We start from the raw sequence: 23558 nt of genomic DNA on the forward strand, positions 1-23558 counted from the left end.
TAGAGCCAGTGCTATGCTAAAAGACACTTAGAATACAGTGAAAACACCTACATACACTAGGGAACACTATGCGTTGGGGTACACCTGTGACCTCCTCTATAAGGCCCTAGTACATAATAGGGCAGGGGGATTAAAACTACCGCCAAAAACAAGCCCAGTGGCGCGTTTTAAGTTAGGGGATTAAGTCCCCTTGAATCCTGAGGCTCCCTGGGGTCCAACTAGCCCACCAAGGGCCTCCAGTAAGCACCGCAGAGCTGCATTGCAGAGAAAATGCGCATGGCCTGGACCACCTCTCTGAAACGCAGTGCCGTGGCACATACTGGAGGTACCTGGTGGTCTAGTTGGCCCCCAGGGACCCCCAGTATTGAAGGGGAATTAATTTCCCAACTTAAAATGCGCCACAGGGCACATTTGCAGAGTTTTGCTGAGAGGGGACGGGGCCTCAGGCAGATCAGGTCTTATTTTGTTTTTGTTTTTTTAAGAGGCTGTGTGGCCCCCCTTCCTTATCTATTTTATGGACCCCATCCCCCAGGGCCTGACCCCTTTTTAATTTTTTTAATGTAACGGGCCACTTGGCCTCCCTACCGAGGCCGATCTCTGCTTAGGGGACCCTGGTGGTCCTTGTGGGACTCCCTGAGCAGGCCTAGGTGGTCAGGGTGTTTCTACCCTGCTCTTTTTTCTTGTTTTGCGCCTTTCTTTTTCTGTTTTCTTGTGCCTCGGTTCTACCGGAGCAGGTCATAAGTTTTGAAAATTTTGCGAAGATTCGTCAACCGGCGCCAAAGTTATTGGGAAAAGAAAAAATGCTTTTTGAATAGAAACAAGGTCCTAACTATAACTACCTACTGGCGACCGCCAGTAGGTAATATATGTATGTGTATATGCACACACACACGAGAATTAACATGGGAAATGCACTTTTTCAATAATTTTCTTTGTTTGGTAAATAAGCTCCAAACGCATTCGCCCATTTTGACCATGTCTTGGTCTCCGTGCCAAGTAGAATGAGAGTGCAAGAGTAAATACTCACACTAGTATTGTGCACACTTTAAATTTTTGTTATCAAGTTTAGTGAAGATGGAAACTGCATCTACACGAAGTTCAAAAAAGATTGCCTATGTTTGAAAATAATGCTTTTCTGTGTTCTGTCAATTAGTTTTCAAACTTCATAAACTTGCTGAAACATATAACGTTTTCAAAATATATTGGAAAAGTTTGCAAAGGAAAACGTAACTTTGTTTAAGCCGATATCCCACATTAGGCTTTCTGACGTAGTTATCGTGCCAAGGCATCTCGGAATTCTTACAAAGAACAGAATAAAGACAGTAATACATTTTCAAAATAGACAATTTATCAAAAGCATTTTCTCAAAGGCATTTTCTTATCTAAATAGCAGTTTAACATAGTAGCACAAATACCTCAATTTGCAAGTGCAAACATTTGTTTTGTACTAAAAAACATGACTTTACACTAACAAATATATTTTCTAACATAGATATTACAACAGGATGCTGTAAATATTAAATTTCAAGAAAATCGGCTCCAAGGAGAGTGCTATGAGCTTTCAGGGATGAGGATGTCTTTCTTAATAGGTAAACACATCCAGACATGCAAGTTTAAGGGCATTCAGAAATGTTTGGCTTGCATAGACCTGCCCTGGATATATGTGGAGATTTGTTCTAGTAGTAAATATTTATCCCTTGTGTGAATGGAGGGGAAGGGCAGCCCCAAAAAAACTGGGAGTGAATGGGAGGTGTTTCTCAAACAGAGAAATGTTTTTCCTAAATGAAAGGGACAGTTACTAAGTACTAACTGCCTTTTGGAGATCATATTGATACATTGAAATCAGTCCACCAGCAAAACATGGAATGTGTGGCTGGCAAGCTTCACAGAACTACTCCTGGAATGTCTCTGTGAACTGTGTGAATTTATCAACTTTTTGAGATATCAAAACTAAGAAGCAAGACAGGTTTCACGGAGCAATCATAATATGAATGGAGGGAGGGTGCTGTTATGTTGATTAGTAACAACACCCAACATTGGTGTGGGTAAAATGGTAAGCAAATACAGCATAAATTTAGCAATCCTTTACTCAATGAATCTATAAGTAATGGTAAAAGCTCAGAAGGACTCAGAAAGTGACTTCAAAGAATGCAAAGAGCACACAAAAGCTGTGTATGTCTTTTCAATGAACCATACTGCAGTGAAAGGAATAATGTTACAGGTAAGCAAAAGGCTATATTTTACTCCAGGTAGCAAATGCATGAAACTGATTGACCACACTTGAGGTTCATATTGAGGGAGGAGATTTACCTCAGTCGGCTTGAAGCATGACTGTGATGAGACCAATGTTATTCTAAAGAAAAAAGCACATATATTACCTTTGAAATCCATACAGTGCCTTCATGTTGTTCAAAAGAGATTCATTAGTCCACACCTGTTTCAAGAAAGGGCAGAATAAAATGAATTTCCAGGGTTGTTTACAGGTTTGCACAGTTTCACACAATTTCTGTCATTTATAATCTGGAGCCCTGCATTACAGAACAGTACAGGTCATGTTCTGCATCTGATCCTTCATTCATACACTGAACCAGACTCAATATTAAAAAATCCAACTTTCTAAGTACTTGATCAAAATTTGGACGATCATTGAAAATCCTGCGCTTACTAGAGAAAATGTTAAATTAAGAGATTCCACCTGTGAAATCTCTTCACCTAGGAGTAGCGTAGTGGAGGAACTTTTGGGCCTGATTTAGGTCGCGTCGGACTGATTACTTCATCACAAGGAATGACAGTTAACCCATCTGCCGAAATATAATTCCCATAGTATACAGTGGGATTTATATTTTGGTAGACAGATTATTCATCACTGTTGTGTTGGGGTAATCCATCTGCCGGGATCTATATCAGGCCCTTACTCAGCGAACTTCATGACAAATTTGGATTTTCATTTAAAAATATGATAGTTTTCTATTACCAATCAACTCTACATCAAGTAGTATGTGTTCTACACCTTATCCAGTATGGAAGGCTAAAGATGGATATCATCTGGGTTCCAGGAAACCAGGAACACCGTCATACATCATACCTTAAATTCAGTCATATCCACGATCCTAATGTTGTCTCACCAACTCCTGAGCCTAGTCCTGAGAGCCTTCACAGAATCCCAGATCTCAAATTCCAGAGTGGTATGATTCCTTAATTTAGCAGCCAGCAAGGAACCAATGCTAACCCATGAGGAGTCCTCGGTACAAGAATACAAGTTAATGAAATGAATCACCCGGTCCTGGGGCTGTACAAAATATTCCAGTTCCTTCCCAGAGCCAATTTCCCTGATTGCTCGGTTTTCCAGAATCCTCTATTATCTTTTTTTTTTAAAATCTTTTTATTAATTTTAAAAACAAAAGCAATAAGAGCATATCAGGTGCAATGCAATCAAATACATACAAATATTCAATCAATTGGGAGATCGGAATACTTGTGCCACTTTAAGCAGGACACTGAGACTCCAACATTCTTAGCCAATCAGGATTATTTAAACTAAGGGAGTTCACCCTATACAAAAGCGTGCAGCCCACCGGTCCCGCCACCCACAAAATCAGGATATATACGCTCGTTATGCCCCTCGATACCAAGATCCGGAACAGGATAAATTACATATATTTTATGTAGAAAATAGAGAATTCAGAATAATAAAGCTCACATTTGCACCTTAATACTGAAAACGGAATCAGGATAATTGGTAAATAAAAAGGAAAATAAAATTTAAAAAACACAACGTGCGCAACACCCCACCCTGCACCCCTGCATGTAGCTTACGCCAAACCCCAACTAGCAGTGTGCCTGTGGCCCCATCTAAACTACAAATACTAAAAATAATAAACGGAGGAGGGCCTTCGTACAGGCTCCTGGCCTCTCCCCCCTGCTAATTCTAAGCCTCCCCTTGTTACAGATATATTATCGATTAGACAATCGAGCAAAATTGGGCGATTCATTACTCGCCTACATCTCCTCCCGGTACCAACATTATAAAGTGAGTCCCGCACAGCCTCCACTTAAAGAAATGTCTTGAAACGATAAGCCGTTCTACGCCTTGGCCCGTTCGATCAGGCACACAAATGTTCTCCAGCCAAACAGCCGCCAACTTGAAAGATTCAAAGGACCGGAGGTATTCGTTCGGCTGCACACAGGAGCGAACCGGAAACAACTGGGCATTTTCAGTCTCATTGTCACTGGGTCCCATCTGTGCCGATAAGAATCCCCGACGTTGTTTCAAGTCCAGTTGCACTGAGTTCGGAAAGGGAGAAAGGGCCACCCTGTCGATCCACCCCCGAGTCTTCACATGAGTCGTCAGATGTATGGCATGGCGTGGTTTTCCCTCCGTTGCTTCGGCCAGGTGCAGCCCGGGCACGTGCTGCTCTGCGGGAGTTCTTTCCAGATTAAATGCCCCAAAAGGGCCAATCAAATTGTAGCCACCTCTCAGTGGGATAAAGGAGCAGGGCCCTTTTGGTGTGTTGTATGCCCCTTGCCTGTGCAAGACTCTATCTGGCCCTTGTCATGCCTCTGCTTTTCTCTCTCTTCACCTTTGCAGGCTTCTGTCCTCAGCCAGCTCAGTGCACAGTTGGCCAATGGCACCTGTAAGTGCATCCCTTTTGGTGTCCTTCTGGGACTGATTGTCAGCCAGCTTCTGGGTCAAAGTGTTGAAGTCTGGTGTCAGTTAATTAACCACATGTGTTTCTGCTGCAGTCACTGAACCTGAGGCATTACCTCCTCCAGTCCACCATGCACTACCTGTTTGTTGGATGTCACCTGGGACCGAGATGCATGCCTTGCCTATGGTGCCTATATGCTGTTGTGTGGAGTTTTGCTGCTGGACACTGGTGACTGAATTACGTCTAGGAGTGGGTGACTCTTGGCTATCCTGCACCTCTCTAAAGCTGGCTGTGAAGAGATGGACATAGTGCTGGACTGGCCATGTGATGCGGTTGGCAGATTTACAGGCTCCTCACTCTGTTCTTTCTCCATCTGGCCCAGGTCTTCTCCCTCGTCTGCAGCCCATTCCTGTATCTCCACAGGTGTCTCAATGTGTGAAATAGGGAGATCAATAACATGTTACGTTCGACACACTTTCTCATTGGTTATATACCATTATTCAGCAAATGTCTGACACTAACGGCACTGTTTATCTATCCGACTACATTTCCCATAATGCACCATGTGTGATTTGTTGATCATCTACATAGGCCATCCATATATGTCTGGGTAAAGGTGTGTTGCATGCATGTAGACACCATGTTTAAGGGCTGTAATATTGGCATTGTAGTAGTATTGCACTTATCTGGTGGAGGGGCAGATGTGTCCAGGTTCTCAAATCCAGTGACTGCCTCATGCTCAAGGGTTGTCTTAACCATTATCACCATTGTTGGGGTACATTTGTGGGACCACCTCCTGTTGCCTGAGAGTCCCACAGGCATGTTGCCACCCTCTCTATGGCACAAGACCGCATGTCATCCTAGCGCTTCTTGATTTCCTCTACAGAGCGGTCGACACTTGCAGGACTTTTGTTGGACCTGGCGCTTTTTGCAGGGTTCTCTCCAAATGTTTTGCCTTCTTCCTCCTATTTTATTCTGACCTGTTTTTGTTGGTTTTATGATTCTGGGCACTTTACCACTGCAGAGCAGTACCAAAGAGTGTATGCTGCAATTTGTAATGATGATTGGTTTATCTAATATTGGCATATTTGATTTAATAGTAAGTCTCTGGTAAAGTGCATTAGATGTCCTCAGGGCCTGGAAATCAAATGCTACTAGTGGGCCCGCAGCACAGATTGTGCCACCCACTTCAGTAGCCCTGTAAACATGTCTTAGACCTGCCACTGTAGCTTCGGTGTGTTCAATTCTAAACTGCTATTTTGACCTGGCAAGTGGGAGCACCTTCCCTTTTCCTACATGCAAGTCACCCCTACAGTAGGTCAAGGCGTTCCTATGGGCAAGGTGGCGTGCATTTAACAGGTAGCACATGTACTGTTGTGTTTTACTTGTCCTAATTGTGAAATACCACTAATTTCATTTTTCACTATCTCTCCCATAGGGTAACACGGGGATTGCCTTGAAATATGTGAAACTTCCCATTGGCGGCTGGTAGAGATTTGGCGTTTGGGGTCTCTGAACTCACATTTTAAAATTACATCCTTAGGTGCAGTTGATTTTTAAATTGCATGTTTGAAAATGCCACTTTTAGAAAGTGGTCATTTTCTTGCTCAACCATTCTGTGTTTCTGACTATCTGTAGAATCCATTTCTGGGATAGTATAACAATTGGGCTCTTGTGTATTCACTCTAGATAGTCAAACAAAGGGAGCTGAGGTGTGCCTTGCATATCCTGATGGGCCATCACCCGGCTGATGGACCTTACAGAGCTAGAGTGGTGGGAGGAGATTTCCCTGACACCTGCATAGGACTGTGCCTGTCCTCACATAAAGCTGTCTGAACCCCTCTGTAGTGTGTCTGGTTCCATGGCAGGGAAAGGCAAGGTCTTACACACTACAAAGACTTTCCTATGAAGTTTGCCTCCTTCAAAGGCAGAAACGGTTATAGGTATTAGACCTCTGACACTCCAAAATCAGAACACTTCTGGACTAAGGACATTCTGCCAGGAAGAAGAGCTGGATGCTGTAGGAGGAGCTGCCACTCTGCCTGTTGCTTTGTTGTGCGGGCCTACTGCTTGCTGCTTCTGTCCTGGGAGTGAAAGGACTGGACTTTGCTTTCCGTATCCTGCTTCCAAGGTTCTCCAAGGGCTTGTGGGTGCCTGCTTTTTGTTAAGAAGTCTCAGGTCCATCATAGACTTCACCTAACAATGGACATGCCTGAGTACTTCTGCTGAGATTCCTGACTTGCCAAGTTCCTGGACCCTTGGAAGTAGAATATTTTGAAGTGAAGGAGAAAATCCATGCATCGACTTCCAGAGTCTGTTTTTATCGACACATCGCTTCAAACTTCGAAGCATCACTGCTGCAGCACCGGTGCGTGATTCCTGATCAACGCATCAACCACGGCTTTCACCGCAGGCCCCAGCTTTCCACTGCAGTACATCACAAGAACCGCTGCAGCATGAATTTCGAGCACTGCATCAACAAAGTCTCTGTCGCACAGGTCCAACTCTGCTGCTGAACCTGCTTCATCGCTGTGGAATCGTCGCAGCACATCTGGATTTATGATGCATCACCCATGGACACCAACTCCTTCACTGATGTCAAGATCGATGCATCACCTCCCCTTCCAGTAAGGAACCGACGCATAACCTCCCCTGATAGTAAGGAACCTATGCATTTCCTCCCTTGGCACTTTGGAACCAAGGCATTACCTCCCCAGGGAGTAAGGAACTGACACATTGCTTTGCTTTTCTGGCGGCTCACCGCCCCTGTGCCTGTTTTGTCCTTCAATCTTGACACATACAAGGTACTTTGTGCTAAAAGAAATGCATCCTTAAATGTCTATAAACAGAATTAATTTAAACTTTGAAAAGTGATATCTTTACTTGTTAATGTTGGATTTGTGTTGTTTTGGCCTTGTCTTATTCAGATAAATATTGGCTGTTTTCTGAACGGATGTGGACAAATTTTATCAAGCTACCATGGGGGAGCAGGAGTTATCTTAGCCGTGAAACTCCCTTATCTTGACTAGAATGAGGGTCCCTACTTGGACGTGGTGCAAACTACTGCCAACTAGAGATCCTATTTCTAACAACACTGATACTCTGTTGCATGTTCTTCCATATCTTCCTTTTTCCTGACTCAGGCACTTTCATGGCGACACAACCGAATAGCTGGTCGTGGTTTTTATAACGTTCCTCAGTTAAGAATAAAAGTTACTTTTCAGAGACCTTTAGTTTCCTCCTTGTATGCCCTGCTACCTTCTCAGACACTGTTAGACATTTATAAGGATTGTCTGGATGTTCTTTGGGCTCATTTGCTCTGTATGCATGTGCTACAGGACTACCCACTGCACTCTGGATGCTCTCTCCTGTCTTTGAGGTCCTTCACCTGAAACAGAAAGGAATTTACTTCAGTAGTTGCAATACAACTTGTTAACGAATTGCTATTTTGGGGCCTCATTTGACCGTACTTCAGAATTTTTGACTTTCTTATTGCGAGTCGCTAAAAGTCGCAATTTGCAAGTCGCAAAATCTGGCAGTCGTACAAGTGATCCTGGGTCTAATAGGTCAAAAAGGAAAAGAAAGAAGTGGATGGTATACTCAAAATTGGGATGTTCCCTTTTCTGGATGAATTCCCTCACCCACCAGAGATGGCATGCTTCATCAATGGGAACCTCCTCACACTGTGATGCCTAGTCACTGTGTGGGCTGCAACCCCCTCTCTAAAGGGAGGAGATCAGGGATGTTTTCAGAGTTATAATAAATACCTTACTAATGAGCACAAAGAGAGAAAGCAGGGTGTGAGTGAGAAATATGTGATTTAAAACTGATCTAAAGTACACAATACACTTTATTCATACGTCTGGCTAGATGGTTGTGATAATGGCCCACATGCATCAAGCATTTTTGGAGTCGCAAACGGTGCGATTCCTTAAAATCGTCCGTTTGCGATTCCAAAAATGCTTTTTGAGATGCATCAAGCAATTTTAGAAATCGCAACATTTTTGCGATTTCTAAAATTGCGATTGCTTTTAAGAAATCGCAAATTTGCGATTTCTTAAAAGCAATGCATGATTAGTTTTAAAATTGCGAATTCGCAATTAGGGTGTCAAATTTACCGAGTGGTTGAACCACTCGGTAAATTTGCAAATAGTGTTAAAAACGCAGCAAAAGCATTTTTTTAACATTCATGTTACGGACACACATGTCCCACTCACCGCTATCAGGATTTGAAAACTGTTGCTCATCTGTGTTTGGCGAGGGATCTTAATCCCAATTTGCTGATTGTGTCCCGTTTTTGCAGCGCCAGAGCAGACGTTCCATCGATCATCTCTCCGTGTTGTGCCTCCCCTCGACTCGCTGGTGTGAGCGTGAGCTGCAATCTGCATGCTCTGTCCACCGCTCCCAGCTGGAGTCTGAAGGGTAGAGGCAAGGAGGAAAAAAACACAGAGCGCCTAACCTGGGGGACTGCGAGGACCAGAACTCCCTGCTGGGGTCAGCTGGTACCTCTTCCTCCAGGCAACACGCCCACGGACACGCCCCTGACGAGGCAGTTCAAAGCTTCGTGACACCCGCTTCGCGGGCGCCACTCACCGCTATCAGGATTTGAAAACTGTTGCTCATCTGTGTTTGGCGAGGGATCTTAATCCCAATTTGCTGATTGTGTCCCGTTTTTGCAGCGCCAGAGCAGACGTTCCATCGATCATCTCTCCGCGTTGTGCCTCCCCTCGACTCGCTGGTGTGAGCGTGAGCTGCAATCTGCATGCTCTGTCCACCGCTCCCAGCTGGAGTCTGAAGGGTAGAGGCAAGGAGGAAAAAAACACAGAGCGCCTAACCTGGGGGACTGCGAGGACCAGAACTCCCTGCTGGGGTCAGCTGGTACCTCTTCCCCCAGGCAACACGCCCACGGACACGCCCCTGACGAAACGTAGAAAAACGAGTTGCCTCCCGCGACGCGGGACGCGCGCGGGACCAAGCCCGGAACGAAGCCCGGACAAAGGGCGGGCCGTCTTAGGCCGTCCAAGGACGCTCAAGGACAGGACGGGCCACCCCCCCTTATTCCATCTTCTGATTATCCGCAGTGATTCTAATACTTGGATTTAAAAAATTTTTGATAGACGTATAGTCCCTGCCAACAAGAGAAATCTGCGGAACCGTGGACAAGCTCCTTTACTCAACAGTCCTTGTCACCGACTCCCGACGCTGATAAACAACATATCCTATATCATCACGGTAATTATTTACAATATACTTTATCTGATCGTGATAATTATTTATGGCATATAAAAAACTAAGATCGCGTACCATCTTTATGAAGAGAATGGGTACAGAGGAAGCCGTAAGACAAAGTTCCGTAAAAGCAGTGAAAAAGAGTCGGTTAATTGGTACACCAGCTATCAGTAATTATTTCTTAGCTCCTACTTCAAAAAATCAATCTTGCCTACTTGATTGTGAATTGCCTATAACAATGGAAAATACCCCAGCTAAAGAGACTTCTGAGTTGCCTATTATGGATGCACAGTCTATCTCAATCTCAAGTGATCAAGGGTCCCAATCAAAACCTCAGATATTTTGCTCAACACAGGAACCTCAAATATTCATATCTGACTCTCCTAAAATAATCCCTAACACACCGGTAAAACAAATAAATCACCTCTTTGACATCAAGGATCCCTACTTAAACGGAATAAAACCGATAGAGAATATCTCTGAGATATCAACCAACTCAGCTGACCCGCAAACGGAATTTCGCAATCAAATATCTGATCATAAAATAGACTTGGAAGCATCAATAGATACATTTCTGCCAGATAATATGAACTCTACTAACATGGCGACACCTATTTCAAAATCTCTACATACTTTACAGGAAATACTAGAATCTGTCCTCTCCTTTTTAAGTAACATCTTAGAAAATTCAGACCAAACTCTGGATGTACAAATCGGCATTCTGAAATTCTTGGTAGAAGAAAAGAGGAAAAAAGAGCATAGTCAATTAACAAAAAATATACAAACACAAGAGGAAACAAAAGATCTCTCTGAATCGTTCCTTCTAACAAAAATTCCAACTCCTAAACCTCTAAATAAATGTGATAATAGTACTCAAACCACCGATCAAAAATCAGTATGTTTAGCTAACACTACGACCCAGAAAAATCCTAATGGGGACCGAATATATTCTCTAAAGAAATTGTTTAGAGAGGAACCTCCATCAATAGTCAAAGAATATCCGATCTTCTCGATTAAAAATACCAAAATGATAAAAGATACCATTGAAGGAAATGAACTAACTACTCCAACACCTGTACTAGATGAGGCTGGAAAAGGAAAATCCTATCAAAAGAAGGGTCACAGAAGGGAAAAAAGAAAAATGAGCAAGAGGAGGTCGCAAAGAAGAATCACCAAAAAGAAAACTAGTAAGATCAGATTTGAAAACGAAAGTATTGATCAAAATATTGAGGAAGGATTGGAAAAAGTAACAACTAATCAAACTATGGTAGTGGAACAAAATGAAACCACAAATACACTGACCACAAAACATCTGAATCATAAAGCACCTGAATATGTTCCTCTCAGAAACAGTATAGATCAAACAAATAGAGAAAGTAGAACTAATAAGTTGCAACTTCAAGGTGGTGATCAACCCTCAACCAAATACTTACAATTTGAAGAACTTTTTCCTACTGATGACCTATCGTTAAATCGAGAAAGGATAATTAATTTGTTGCAACAAATCTATACGCTACAATCCATCACTAGTAAAGAAATAGATTTAGTTACATTTCCTATAAAAGAAAATCAAAAAATCGCGAAAGTCGCTTTTTGGTCAACTGTCGTCCCTGGGATAATTGTAAGGGAAAAAGAAATATTGCATAAATATGGATACGATGTTATTGAAATATTTCCACCAAAGAACTTTGTAACCAAATTGACCTGTTCCCAAAACTTTATTACCAATACTTACTCAAACAACTGGACCACAAATACCTCTGATCATGTTGAAATGGGGCGAACTACCTCTAGGAAGGATATTCTAAAAATTCAGGTCAATAATGGCCAAAGGAATGTATGGACTCAATATCGTGAGGAAAAAGAGGCCAGAAAAACAACAGAATCTTGGGCCTGGATATCAGAGGCCTTAAATAGCAACAAACAAGTACATCAACCACAATACACTGTTTAACAGTTGCTTAAAGATTATCTCGTGGAATATGGCCGGAAAATTATCCAACAAAATGACTACAGCACTAAGAGATAACCCTGATATCCTAGCCATACAGGAAACATGGGCAATAAATTCATTTAAACAGAAAGGTTACTATGTTTATGCTACCCCAGCTACAACAACCAGCAGAGGTCATGCCAAGGGAGGTCTGGCTATTCTTTTAAGCGAGGAGCATCAATGGTCACAAGAAATAATTGACTCGAAATCTGACAACTTTCAATGTATCAAGATCATATTAAAAACAAATATTTCCGACCAAAAAAAAGCCCTCTTGTTTTTTAACATGTACAATCCTCCAGGCACTACACAGGATGCATTTTTTATGGAAACCATAGATTTAATATCCAAGATAATTGAAGAACGAGTCAATACTCCGTACTTAATTGTGGGTGATGTGAACGGGAAACTTTCTAATAATGAAATTGGCAAATGGGCAAAAATATATGAAGATGAGTCAATAGATCTACCTATTCCAATATTCCCAAAAGGAAAAGTAGCTGATAAAAGAGGGAAAATGCTATTAGCATCATTACCAAATATAAACGGTCTAATCTTGAATGGTAACGTAGAAGGTGATAGACCGGCATCCTACACAAGGCGTGGAAATGGATCCTCTTCTATCATCGATTACTTAATATGCAGTATAGAGATTTCGGACACATTCCATCACTTAAAAGTAATCTTTACAGAAGAAAGCGACCATGCGCTTTTATGCCTACACACTGGTTGGTCGATAAAAACTGCTCCTTGTATTCCGATTATGTACCATAAGGGGAATATTGAAATTGACAAAAAGCAGAGACGAATCTTCTGGAATTCAGGGACATTAGACTATATAAATGGAAAGATTCTACAAAATAACATCTTAACCACAATACACTCGGAAGACCAAATAATTAACTTCGAATGTATAATGACAATCCTTAAAAGATTTCTACTTAACGGAGAGAAACCACGCAAAAACAAAGTCTATAAGAATGCTAATGAAAATTTACACAGGAGGAAATTAAATAAACTTATACGAGGACAATTCTTAGATTACTCACCTGTTACACAGCAAGAGATAAATAAGTTAAAAAATCAGCTTAGAAGGGAGAAGATGAGAAATAAAAGAATGCAACAAGACAAAAACTGGGTGGACATTCAAGAGGCAGCGAAACAATACAACCAAAGAAAATATTGGTCTCTGATAGCCAAAATAACTGGAACACAAAAGAAATTATATGCTATACCAGTACCACCCCAGGAATGGGAAGTCTATTTAACTGATCTATATAAAGAGAACCCAATTAAGACTGGCAATAATACCTCTGAAACTAGTCTGGAGAGTATCCTAACACCAACAGAAAAAATTACAGCACACTCTATTGAAAATCACATAAGAAATGCCAGGAACACTTCAGCGTCAGGTCCTGACCTGATACCGGTTAAAGTTCTACAGTCAAATCCTAAGGAATGGAGTCTGATGTTAACATCACTTTTTAATCTTATCTTCTGTATCAGGAGAATTCCTAAATCATGGCAAGGAAGTACAATAATCCCCATTTATAAAAAAGGGAATCGAAATGTTGCTAGTAATTACCGCCAAATTGCACTAATGGACGCCACTGGTAAAATATTCGCAGCTGAGGTATTGGACAGATTAAAAAACTGGTGCTTATCGAATGGAATAATACCTAAGTTTCAAGCTGGCTTCCGCCCCCACCATTCAGTAACAGATAATATCTCAATACTTCAGACTATTCTCGATAAATACATTGGGAGGAAATCACAACCAGTGTATGCTGCCTTCATAGATTATTCCACAGCGTTTGATCGCGTAGATAGACCAACGCTATGGAAAAAACTGAGAAGATTGGGGATTTCTGAAAATCTATTGCAAATTATAATCACATTACATACGAACACCTGGTCCCAGGTACAAATGGGAAGTGAAAAAGGTCTGACGAAACCAATTAATACTTCAAATGGTCTTAAACAAGGATGTCTCCTTGCGCCAATTCTTTTTTCACTATATCTGAGCGATTTACCATCTCACTTACAAAAATGCTCGAGCCTGCCACCAAAGATTGCTCTACAGAGCATACACGCGCTACTTTACGCAGATGATATAGTTATGTTAGACCTCACCCCTTTTGGTCTCCAAAATTTATTGGATTCTTTAAATGTTTACTCGAAGGAACATTTTCTAATCCCTAATCTAACTAAAACAAAAGTAGTGGCGTTTTCTGGTTGGAAGAAAAGTGCTAAATATCATTGGAACCTTGATGGGACAAGAGTAGAGGAAGTAGATGAATATACTTACCTCGGCAGGATCTTTACCAAAAATCTACAAAATCTTAAACATATAAACAATCTAAAGAAAAAATCTGAAATTCATGCGGGGGCACTCTCTAGAATGTATACTGCCACAGGAAGTAGGCATTTTTCCTCTTTACTCAAGGTGTATAAAGTAAAAATACCCTCGGTCTTGTCCTATGCAACTGAACACCTACCTATAAAACAATGGTCTTTCATGGATATGACCGAAGGAAAGATCTTGAAAAGATTATTAAAGGTTTCCACATCAACATCTGTACAGGCCCTCAGATTGGAATTCGCTCTGACAAGTTCATACGCAACAGCAATAGCAAATGTTATTCGATGGGCGTACAACATTCTGCATGCTAAGAAAGGAACATTGAGATTCCTGCTGAAGATTGAGATATTTAAAACAGATTCGCGACAACTCCACTTCTCAAAAAACATGTTTGAAGCGTTCAAAATAGCGAACCTGACTGAAGATATTCTGATAACATGGACAAAACCCCAGTTAAAACTGTTTCTGAAATGCTTTACTCCAAGACTAAGTTATGATTTAGACCTTATGCATTGTAGTAAGTTATCTACATATAAAGCCTATATAGAGTCTTTGGAATATAAGCAATTACGTCCATACCTGGGCCTTTGCCTCACCCATGGAGCAAGAAGGTCCATAACTATGTTGCGCTTAGGCATTCTCCCAGTCTCCATTGTTACATCTAAATGGTCACCAGGAGATTCCCCCATCTGTAAACTCTGTTTTGGTGGTGATCAAGATATTGTGCATATTTTATTTGTTTGTCCGCACGAAAGTGTAGTTAAAGCACGAGCTAGATATCTTAAGCCGATATACCAAAAATGTAATATTACTACAGTAAACAGTTTACTAGCATTATGTAAATATCCAACTGACGAATGGGTTTGTTATAATTTTTATAAATTTTTAAAGTCCTTTTTAAAATTATATTGATTATGCTTATGTTCTGTAATTTTTCGTAAATTTGTGGTCCTCAGTTGAGTACCAAAGCAAATAAACTTTTTGACTTGACTTGACACATGTCCTTAGGACATGTGTGTGTGAAACATGATGCGAAAACAACATTTCATGGGTGCAGGGGGGGTTCATTTGAACCCCCCTCACCACCCTTGAAATGCAATCAGGATTTGCGATTTTCAAAGTGCGAATTCGCAATTCCCATTGATCCCTATGGGTCTTTTGGCCCATAGGAATGAATGGGAATTGAATGGGAATTGCGAGTTCGCACTTTGAAAATTGCATTTTTTATGCGATTCGGTAAAAATAGCGATTTTTACCGAATTGCATAAAAAGTTAAAAAATATTCATGCATAGGCTTTTGCGATTTCTAAATTGCGAATCGCTATTTTTCGCAATTTAGAAATCGCAAAAGCCGATATTGATGCATGTGGGCCTATGTCTGCATATGAGTAGGTTGACATGTTTTTGCCTATGACCCCTCTTAGAGGTGTCGCTACATTATTCCGGACCTGCCAACTAGGTGTGTAGCCTTCATTGTTGTGGTGAGTCCTTAGTTCCTGGTGTAAGCCCCTTTGTAGATCTGGCTAACATCTAGCAGACTTGATTCTTTCTGTGGTAGACCATGGTTGCCAATCCAAGCTTTTTTCAGTCTTCTGGTTTCTTATGCTTTTTAGTTCAGGAACTCAGCATGGTATAGTTTCCAGTAACTTCAATGCACACGAGTGCCCAGTTTGATTTCACTGCAGGAGCAATTTGTGATCCCTGGGTTTCACGCTTGCATAATGGAACAGGTCCTTCCTGAGATGGTAGTGGACTTCTTTGGCTCTTCCCACTTTGTCTTCTTCACTGCCCCTCTCCGCCTGAGCAGCACTTTCTCATGTTTGGATTCCTCCAATGCCCACCCTGAGCAGTCAGTTAACTGTTTCCCTGGATGCAGGGTCCAAGAAGCTGCTTGTGGCAGTCTTTGATTAAAGTTTCCATGTAATTAGTCCCAAACCTGGCAGAGCGAGTACGCAAAAGTTACCCCAAACCTGGAGATCATAGTGCTTCATAGATACCATTGGTGCACGAACTCTGGATTCCCTAAAAAATCTTCGACACTCGCTTGACATTATTGTCCTGTCTTTAAACCAAAATTGTACAAGGCAGTTGTGCATGCAACTGTGACTTCTGAGTTTGGTGTGAGCAATAATGCTATTTTGCTTATTCCACTTAGACTGGTCTAGCGGAAGTGTTTGTCATGCAGCGGAAACAGGAAAGTGGGGTGAAGCTGAGAGCTTCCTGTAAGGAACAACTTAGAACAAGAGCACAAAAGCAAGTGAGGCTAACCTTTCCAGAGGTCAATGGGCCAGGCAAGGTCAGAGGGAAGCTCCCTAACTTAAAATGAACCCACTGTCTCCTCTCCTTATTAGAGCTCAGTCACAACCACTACCAATGAACCCTAGACTGTTTTGGGGAAAGCTGCGTAGTTCACATCTGCTATCAGTGCTCTCCCCCCACTCGTTTATGGTAAGCACAACAATAGAGTGCACTGTGGTTACAGCCACAAGTTTCATATAAGATCCACATGTATCCTTTACCTACAAAAGTAAGGAACAAACCCCTTTATCCATGTTCCTCAGAGGTGGGTGAAGTACTCTGTTGTAGAGGAATGACAGAACAACTTTTAAAAACATGAGAGAGGCCAGAAGGAAACTCTCACTAGCATTCAAAAGACAAAAAATTACCCCCCCTATTGTAGTCTTTTCACTACCACCACTGTTAGGACCATGCGGTTCGACGAGCAGAAGGAGCGTCACACTTTGAAAAGAAGGTGTACCTGAATGCACCCCTCTAGACCAAAGAGTTACTCTGTAGGTGTCAATACTTGCATCCAGCGCACACATATTATTGTTGTGTGTACTGAGACAAGGTTTGAGAACTACAACTTGCTTATGGTGATTTTGAGACCTTTCTCTATTACTTCAGTAAAAATTTATCTGCGGAAGCAGCTAATTTCAGTTTCCTCCAAATTCAATTAATTTAGAGAAGGTTTGAGCATATACAATTATGCAAGTTCGAGAGGCATTTTTTTAGAGAAAAGGTGTCCTCAATAGAGGAGATTTTTAAACAGATCTGTGCTTCGTCTGCATATACAAGAATATGTATCTCTCCTTCCCCAGTTGTATAATCCCATTTCTGATTTTACTTACAGGAGCGCTAATGTTGGTCCGCGTAAGTCCGGGTGCCAGTGAGTTTAGTCGAATATTCATTGGGGATAATTCCGATGCCAAAATCTTGGTCAATCCAGTAAGGGCAGTCTTACTGACACAATAGGGTCCAAGCGTCTGTTACAGGAAAAACAAAAAAGAAGCCCAATTTCAAATCACAAGATGTGATTTCTACACAATAATGAAACATCCAGCTGCACAGAGTCAGGATTTCCGTTCTGAAATATATATATATATCAAAGTAATAGAAGGGGAAACATATATATTGGGTCTATGTAACAAGATACTTTGTGAATAAGGTCCCTTGAAACTAAAAATAGATATTACTGACTCACTGAAGGTAGAGTTTGGTGGAGAAGAACCCCTGCATGAAGTGACAGAGCTCCTGCACTGTCAGACTTGTGGTCCCCCTTCTAGTTTAGCCAGTTGAGGTATTGGACTTCTTCCAGCAACTCTACGTCTCTGTCCGGTCCAGCACATATGCACCACCAGCGGACCAGCCAGCTGAAACTGGAACAGCATGGCTGACAAATGCTGGTACACCACTCTTAACACCTATGGACCCAAACACAGCAACAGCCTCTCCATAACCATCAAGAATTTCAACAATTTCATCACCTCCTGCACTAACTCCCTGGCCACCCTCAAACAAAAAAGAACAACAAATTCCAGACCCCAGGCCAGTTGGTACATAGAATGAAACTCAGATTGATGAAATGGCATGGCAAACAAATGGAGCCCAAATGGAGAATGAGCCAGGACAATGTACACAGGAATACATCCAAATCCACCCTGTGACACTACTGATCCGGACCACCAAATGTGCCATTCTGGTGTTCTGCATCAAAGTTAGCACCAGCATAAGCAAATAAATCTTTTAATTTCAGAAGATTTCACCTCACTATCGGCCCCCTCTAATTCAATCACTCCCTCACAGGATCTATGCAACATTCGCTTTCAATTCTTGAGCAACAAGATCACCGCCATTTACAGCAAGTCCAGCCCACAACTGAGCCAACAGACCTCGCCAAACACCTCCCGATGCTAATCACATGGCCTGTCACACCTCAGAAGAAATGGCTGCCACCATAAAGTCCATCCACTTAGGGGCCCCATCAGACCCCTTTCCAGACTATGCCTAAACCAAAGGACTGCAACCCATCAGCACCTTCCTCACACCCATTCTGAATGGCCCCACCTCTTCTGCAACCTTCCCAGATGGCTTAAAATCACACACAACTGTCTTCCCTTTGCTGAAGAAACTCTCTGGGGACCCTTCAGCACTTGCCAATTACAGACCAATCCCCCTGCCACCATTCCTGACCAAAGTCTTAGAGAAAATCATCAGCAGACACCTCACCGAATACCTCAGTGACCACCAACTTCTCAATACCACTCAGTCTGGTTTCAAAACCAATCACAGCATGAAAACTGACCTCATTCCTGCCACAAATGGCACAAGGTTCATTCTGGACAGAAGAGATACAACATCCCTCATCTTCCTGGACCTTCTATAGCATTTGACTCCACCCCATCCTCATCGAAGGCTTGCACAACATCGGAATCCAAGGACATGCACTATGTTGGATATGCTCCTTCCAGACTGGAAGGACCCAATCAGTCAGCCTGGAACTGTACACCTTGGATGCTGCAACCTTATCTACGAAGTTCTGCAAGGATCCTCTGTGAGCCTGACCCTCTTCAACACATGCGTGATCCCTCTAGCCAACATCTTCCATTCTTACAATATCAATGTATTTTCCTATGCCAACAACAAGCAGCTCTCTCTCTCTCCCTTCTGTACAAGACACCCAGTACCCAGATCAAGTTCAGTGCCAGCATGACTGAAATTGAAACTCTCTGGGGACCCTTCAACACTTGCAAATTACAGACCAATCTCCCTGCCACCATTCCTGACCAAAGTCTTAGAGAAAATCATCAGCAGACACCTCACTGAATACCTCAGTGACCATCAACTTCTCAACACCACTCAGTCTGGTTTCAAAACCAACCACAGCTTGAAAACTGACCTCATTCCTGCCACAAATGACATAAGGTTGATTCTGGAAAGAAGAGACACAACATCCCTCATCCTCCTGGACCTTCTACAGCATTTGACTCAGTTTCCGCCCCATCCTCATCGAAGGCCTACATAACATTGGAATCCAAGGACATGCTCCTTCCAGACTTGAAGGACCCAATCGGTCAGCCTGGAACTGTACACCTTGGATTCTGCAACCTTTTCTATGAAGTTCTGCAAGGATCCTCTGAGAGCCTGACCCTCTTCGAAACATACATGATCCCTCTAGCGAACATCTTCCACTCTTACAACATCAATGTCCTTTCCTATGCCAACAACAAGAAGCTCAGTCTCGCCCTTCTGGACAAAACACCCAGTACCCAGATCAAGTTCAGTGCCAGCATGACTGAAATTGCCCACTGGATGAAGAGGAACTGTCAAAAGCTGGACACCGACAAGACCGTACTCATGATCTTCAGGAAGAGCACAATACAGTGAGGCTCCACCTGGATCATCATTGACAGCAAACAACATAATCACCCAAGTCAATGCCGTCACCGCCTGATGCTTCCCTACCCTGAAGATAATTTTGAAGTGGCTCCCTATCAGCACACAGAAACCCGTCGCGTATGCCCTGGTCACAAGCAAGCTGGACTAAGGAAACATCCTCTATGCAGGGATCAACAAAAAACTCACCAGAAGTCTGCAGACCATTCTGAACTCAGTGGCCAGAATCACTCTCAACCTCCCATGCCACACTCACTTTACACGACACCTGAAGGAGCTCCACTGGCCCCCATTCACAAATAAGCAACATTTAAACACCTCACTCCCTTTCTGAGGCACTACATAACATTGGCCTGGCAAATCATAGCAATCATGTCTGAGTTCTTCAACCTTCCAGATACCTCTCATGTGGACTCCTACTTCCAGAAAAGTCACGCATTCGTAAAACCGGAGCTGTCAATCAAGCATTTCTCTATATCCCTCCTAAAGTATGGAATGATCTGCCGCTATGCAGAAATCCAAAAAAATCTGAGACCCAGTATTTTGAATAGTCCTACTAGGCACTGACTGTCCCTAGAGTCACACCTATTCAGCCCCAGGATACCCTCCCGAGTGATAGTGAGCTCTACGTATCTGCATTACATAACATAATATACCACCTGCAGCATCCAGGGCATACTTATTCTAGTATTCATGCTTGTCTTCTACTCCTGTACAATTTCTGTGTGGCTCAGGTATATATTGGAGGGAATGTATGTTATTATATGTGGTACCATAATACTGTATGTATATTAAATCCAGAACAATGGATAAGATATAAATCCTCATTCGTAAGGAGTAATGTATATTACCGTTATATCATCTACTTTTATATTTCTATTTCACTATATGCTTTTTTGGCATGTACTTACAATTTAGGTGTAGACAAAATAATTGTATATAATGTACGTGAGGTCCCCACCCTAAGCATAATCATAGTACTAACCCTAGCACTAACTCTAACTCTAGCCCTAATCTTACCCACAGCTCTAAAGCTGACCGTAGCCCTAATCCTGCCATGCTCCTAAATTTAGCCCTATGTCTGGCCATAAACTTATCCCTATCTCTAATATTAACCATAGCCATAAATCTAGCCCCAAAACCTAACATTTTCTCTAATGATAAGCCTAGCTCTAACCCTAACCCTATTCATAGTCGTAACCCTACCTCGAATGCTAACATAGCCTACATTTTAACCATATCTCTAACGCTTTCCCTAGCCCTAACCCTAATCCTAGACTAACTTTGGCCAAGCCCTCAGCCTACCCGTAATGGTTACCTAAGAATGACCCTAATACTTACCTGGCAATATAAAAGCAGATGAAATAATTGCAGACAATAATATGATTCCCAGTGTCTTTGCCTCTGTAATATTACATTCAATATTACAGGGAATAACCACTGTTGAAGGTTGGTTTCCATCTCCTGCTTCTTCAACTGATTTGTGCTTGTGACTTAGCAATATTCAAATTAATCGTCAGTCCTGCAGTCACTGTGTTACAATCTGCATCAAACAGCTTACTTTCCTTGTGAAGAGTTATACTGGTACTTTCTCTTTGAGATGCAGCTCTTTACCTTGCAGTATGTAAAACCACCCAGCTCGGTTATACGTGACCAATAATATGAATATGTTTTTAAAATTCTTAGGTGTATTTCTAAGGTGGGCTTTAGTGTAGGAAGATGTTGTTATTTCTTCTAAGTTTTTGATTTTTGATAATGGCGGTATCTTGAATTCTTCTTCCACTTCTTGGATATGGCTATCCTGGCTGAAAGCCCAAAACCAGTCCTAGGATGCTTATTTCCAGTCCAGAGAGGACCTGGCTTGGCAGTACGGGCTGGACTGTTCCCATGGAGCACAGGGTCAAGACTGATTTGCATATGACTGGGTTCAAACTGGAATGGCATGGTGAGCAACAAAATGATCGATTTAGGCCCAGATATCTGTACTGGGGTGAATGTATGACCTTGTTCTGCATTCTGTCCATCAACTGTTGTTTTTGCATTTGTCAACCCAAGTGCAACGGGTATTTTCAGACGTGAGTCCCATGCTCTCCATGCCACTGGAATCAAGCAATCCTGGCTGATGAGGGCTGAAAGGCTGAAACCGGTCCCAGGATGCTTGTTTCCCGTCCAGGGAAGACATGGCTTGGCAGTTCGGACTGGACTGTTCCCATGAGGCACACGGTCAGACTGATTTGCATACGACCATGTCTGAACTGGGGTGGTGTAGTGAGCTAAAGAATGATGATGGAAATACGGTTCATTCATATATATATATAATAGATATAAAAATGTATCAATGTACTTGATTTTATATATATATTTCAAAACTCCGCCACTCGTCCTTTTGGCAAGAAAAACTAAACGGACCACGGTAATGTGCCTTACGCTTCTTTATTTCATCAGGGTGCAGAATCTCGCCATTACGTGTTTCAGCCCACTACAGGCCTTGATCACATGACATACCATACGCGTAGTTTCCGTTATTTAAAGTGAGAGGTGCTCATTGATTACTGTCACATGTGCAATCTTTGCCATAGACATAGAAAACATGATACCTGCCACATATATCTATAAATACAACCTCATTGCATGTAAAAAAACGAAATTATGAATGTATAAATACAGTGCGTCATAAATTATAAATTGAATTAAAAATTTTAAGTTAAAATTCAGATTTAAAACAAATGGATATTGAAGCAAAGTATTGAAACAAATGATTGAAAATCTCCTCAATCATCCAGATAATGAAAATACAAACCCAATGGTTTAAATTATTTCCAAAACTTTACATTAGACATGCTGATGCATCGAGTCTTTCACGAAGCACTATTGCATACTCTGCTATCTAAAATCCTATGAATAGTCAAAGTTAGTCATTTATTCATTGTTTGTATGACATATTTCAAATTACATGAGCATTGAGGTACATACAGGTAAGATGCATTTCGTGGCAGTTCTAAACTCCATTGCCCAGATGCATTAAGCTAAAAACCGCTCGCAAAGGGTGCAGTTCGACCAGTATTTTTGTATTTGGGATGCATCATCTCAAATGCAAAAATCGCAAATTAAGAATTCGCTAAATTGCGATTGCTTGCATTTAAGGAATCTCAAATTGAGATTCCTTAAATTCAATCCATGATAATTTAAAAAATAGCGATTTCGCTAACAGGGCTTGCAAATTACCATGAAGTTCAACTATATGGTAATTTGCAAAAACGTTGAAAAATGCACTAAAGTTTCATGTTGCGCACACACATGCCCTAAGGGCATGTGTGTGCGCAACATATGTGCACAGATCAATTTCAGGGGTGCAACAGGGTGTTCTTTGGACACCGTGCACCCTTGAAATCGCATTCTCATTTTGCGATTCGCTAATTGCGATTCGCAAATTAAGAATGTCTTCCCATTCATTCCTATGGGCCTCTAGGCCCATAGGAATGAATGGGGAGGTATTCAATCAATCAATCAATCATTGACACTTATAAAGCGCGCTACATACCCGTAGGGTCTCAAGGCGCTGGGGGGGGGGGGGGGGTGCCGCTACTGCTCGAACAGCCAGGTCTTCAGCTTCTTCCTGAAGGAGAGGTGGTCTTGGGTCAGGCGCAGG

At 42.0% G+C, this 23558-nt stretch overlaps 1 protein-coding gene across 2 annotated transcripts in view; it reads right to left on the minus strand.

The window, feature by feature from the left end:
* LOC147684077 (dehydrogenase/reductase SDR family member 4-like) overlaps positions 1–23558 on the minus strand; it is a 152838-nt gene that overhangs the window by 15215 nt on the left and 114065 nt on the right. For both annotated transcript variants that reach the window (XM_086944945.1, XM_086944944.1), the window contains 2 exons: positions 17365–17499; positions 2379–2434 (listed from right to left, as the gene is read on the minus strand). In XM_086944945.1, the coding sequence (XP_086801071.1) occupies positions 2379–2434; positions 17365–17499 (191 nt within the window). The remainder of the gene's footprint in view (positions 1–2378; positions 2435–17364; positions 17500–23558) is intronic.

The sequence above is a fragment of the Lissotriton vulgaris genome, chromosome 11 (assembly GCF_964263255.1).
Source record: "Lissotriton vulgaris chromosome 11, aLisVul1.2, whole genome shotgun sequence".
NCBI lineage: Eukaryota > Metazoa > Chordata > Amphibia > Caudata > Salamandridae > Lissotriton > Lissotriton vulgaris.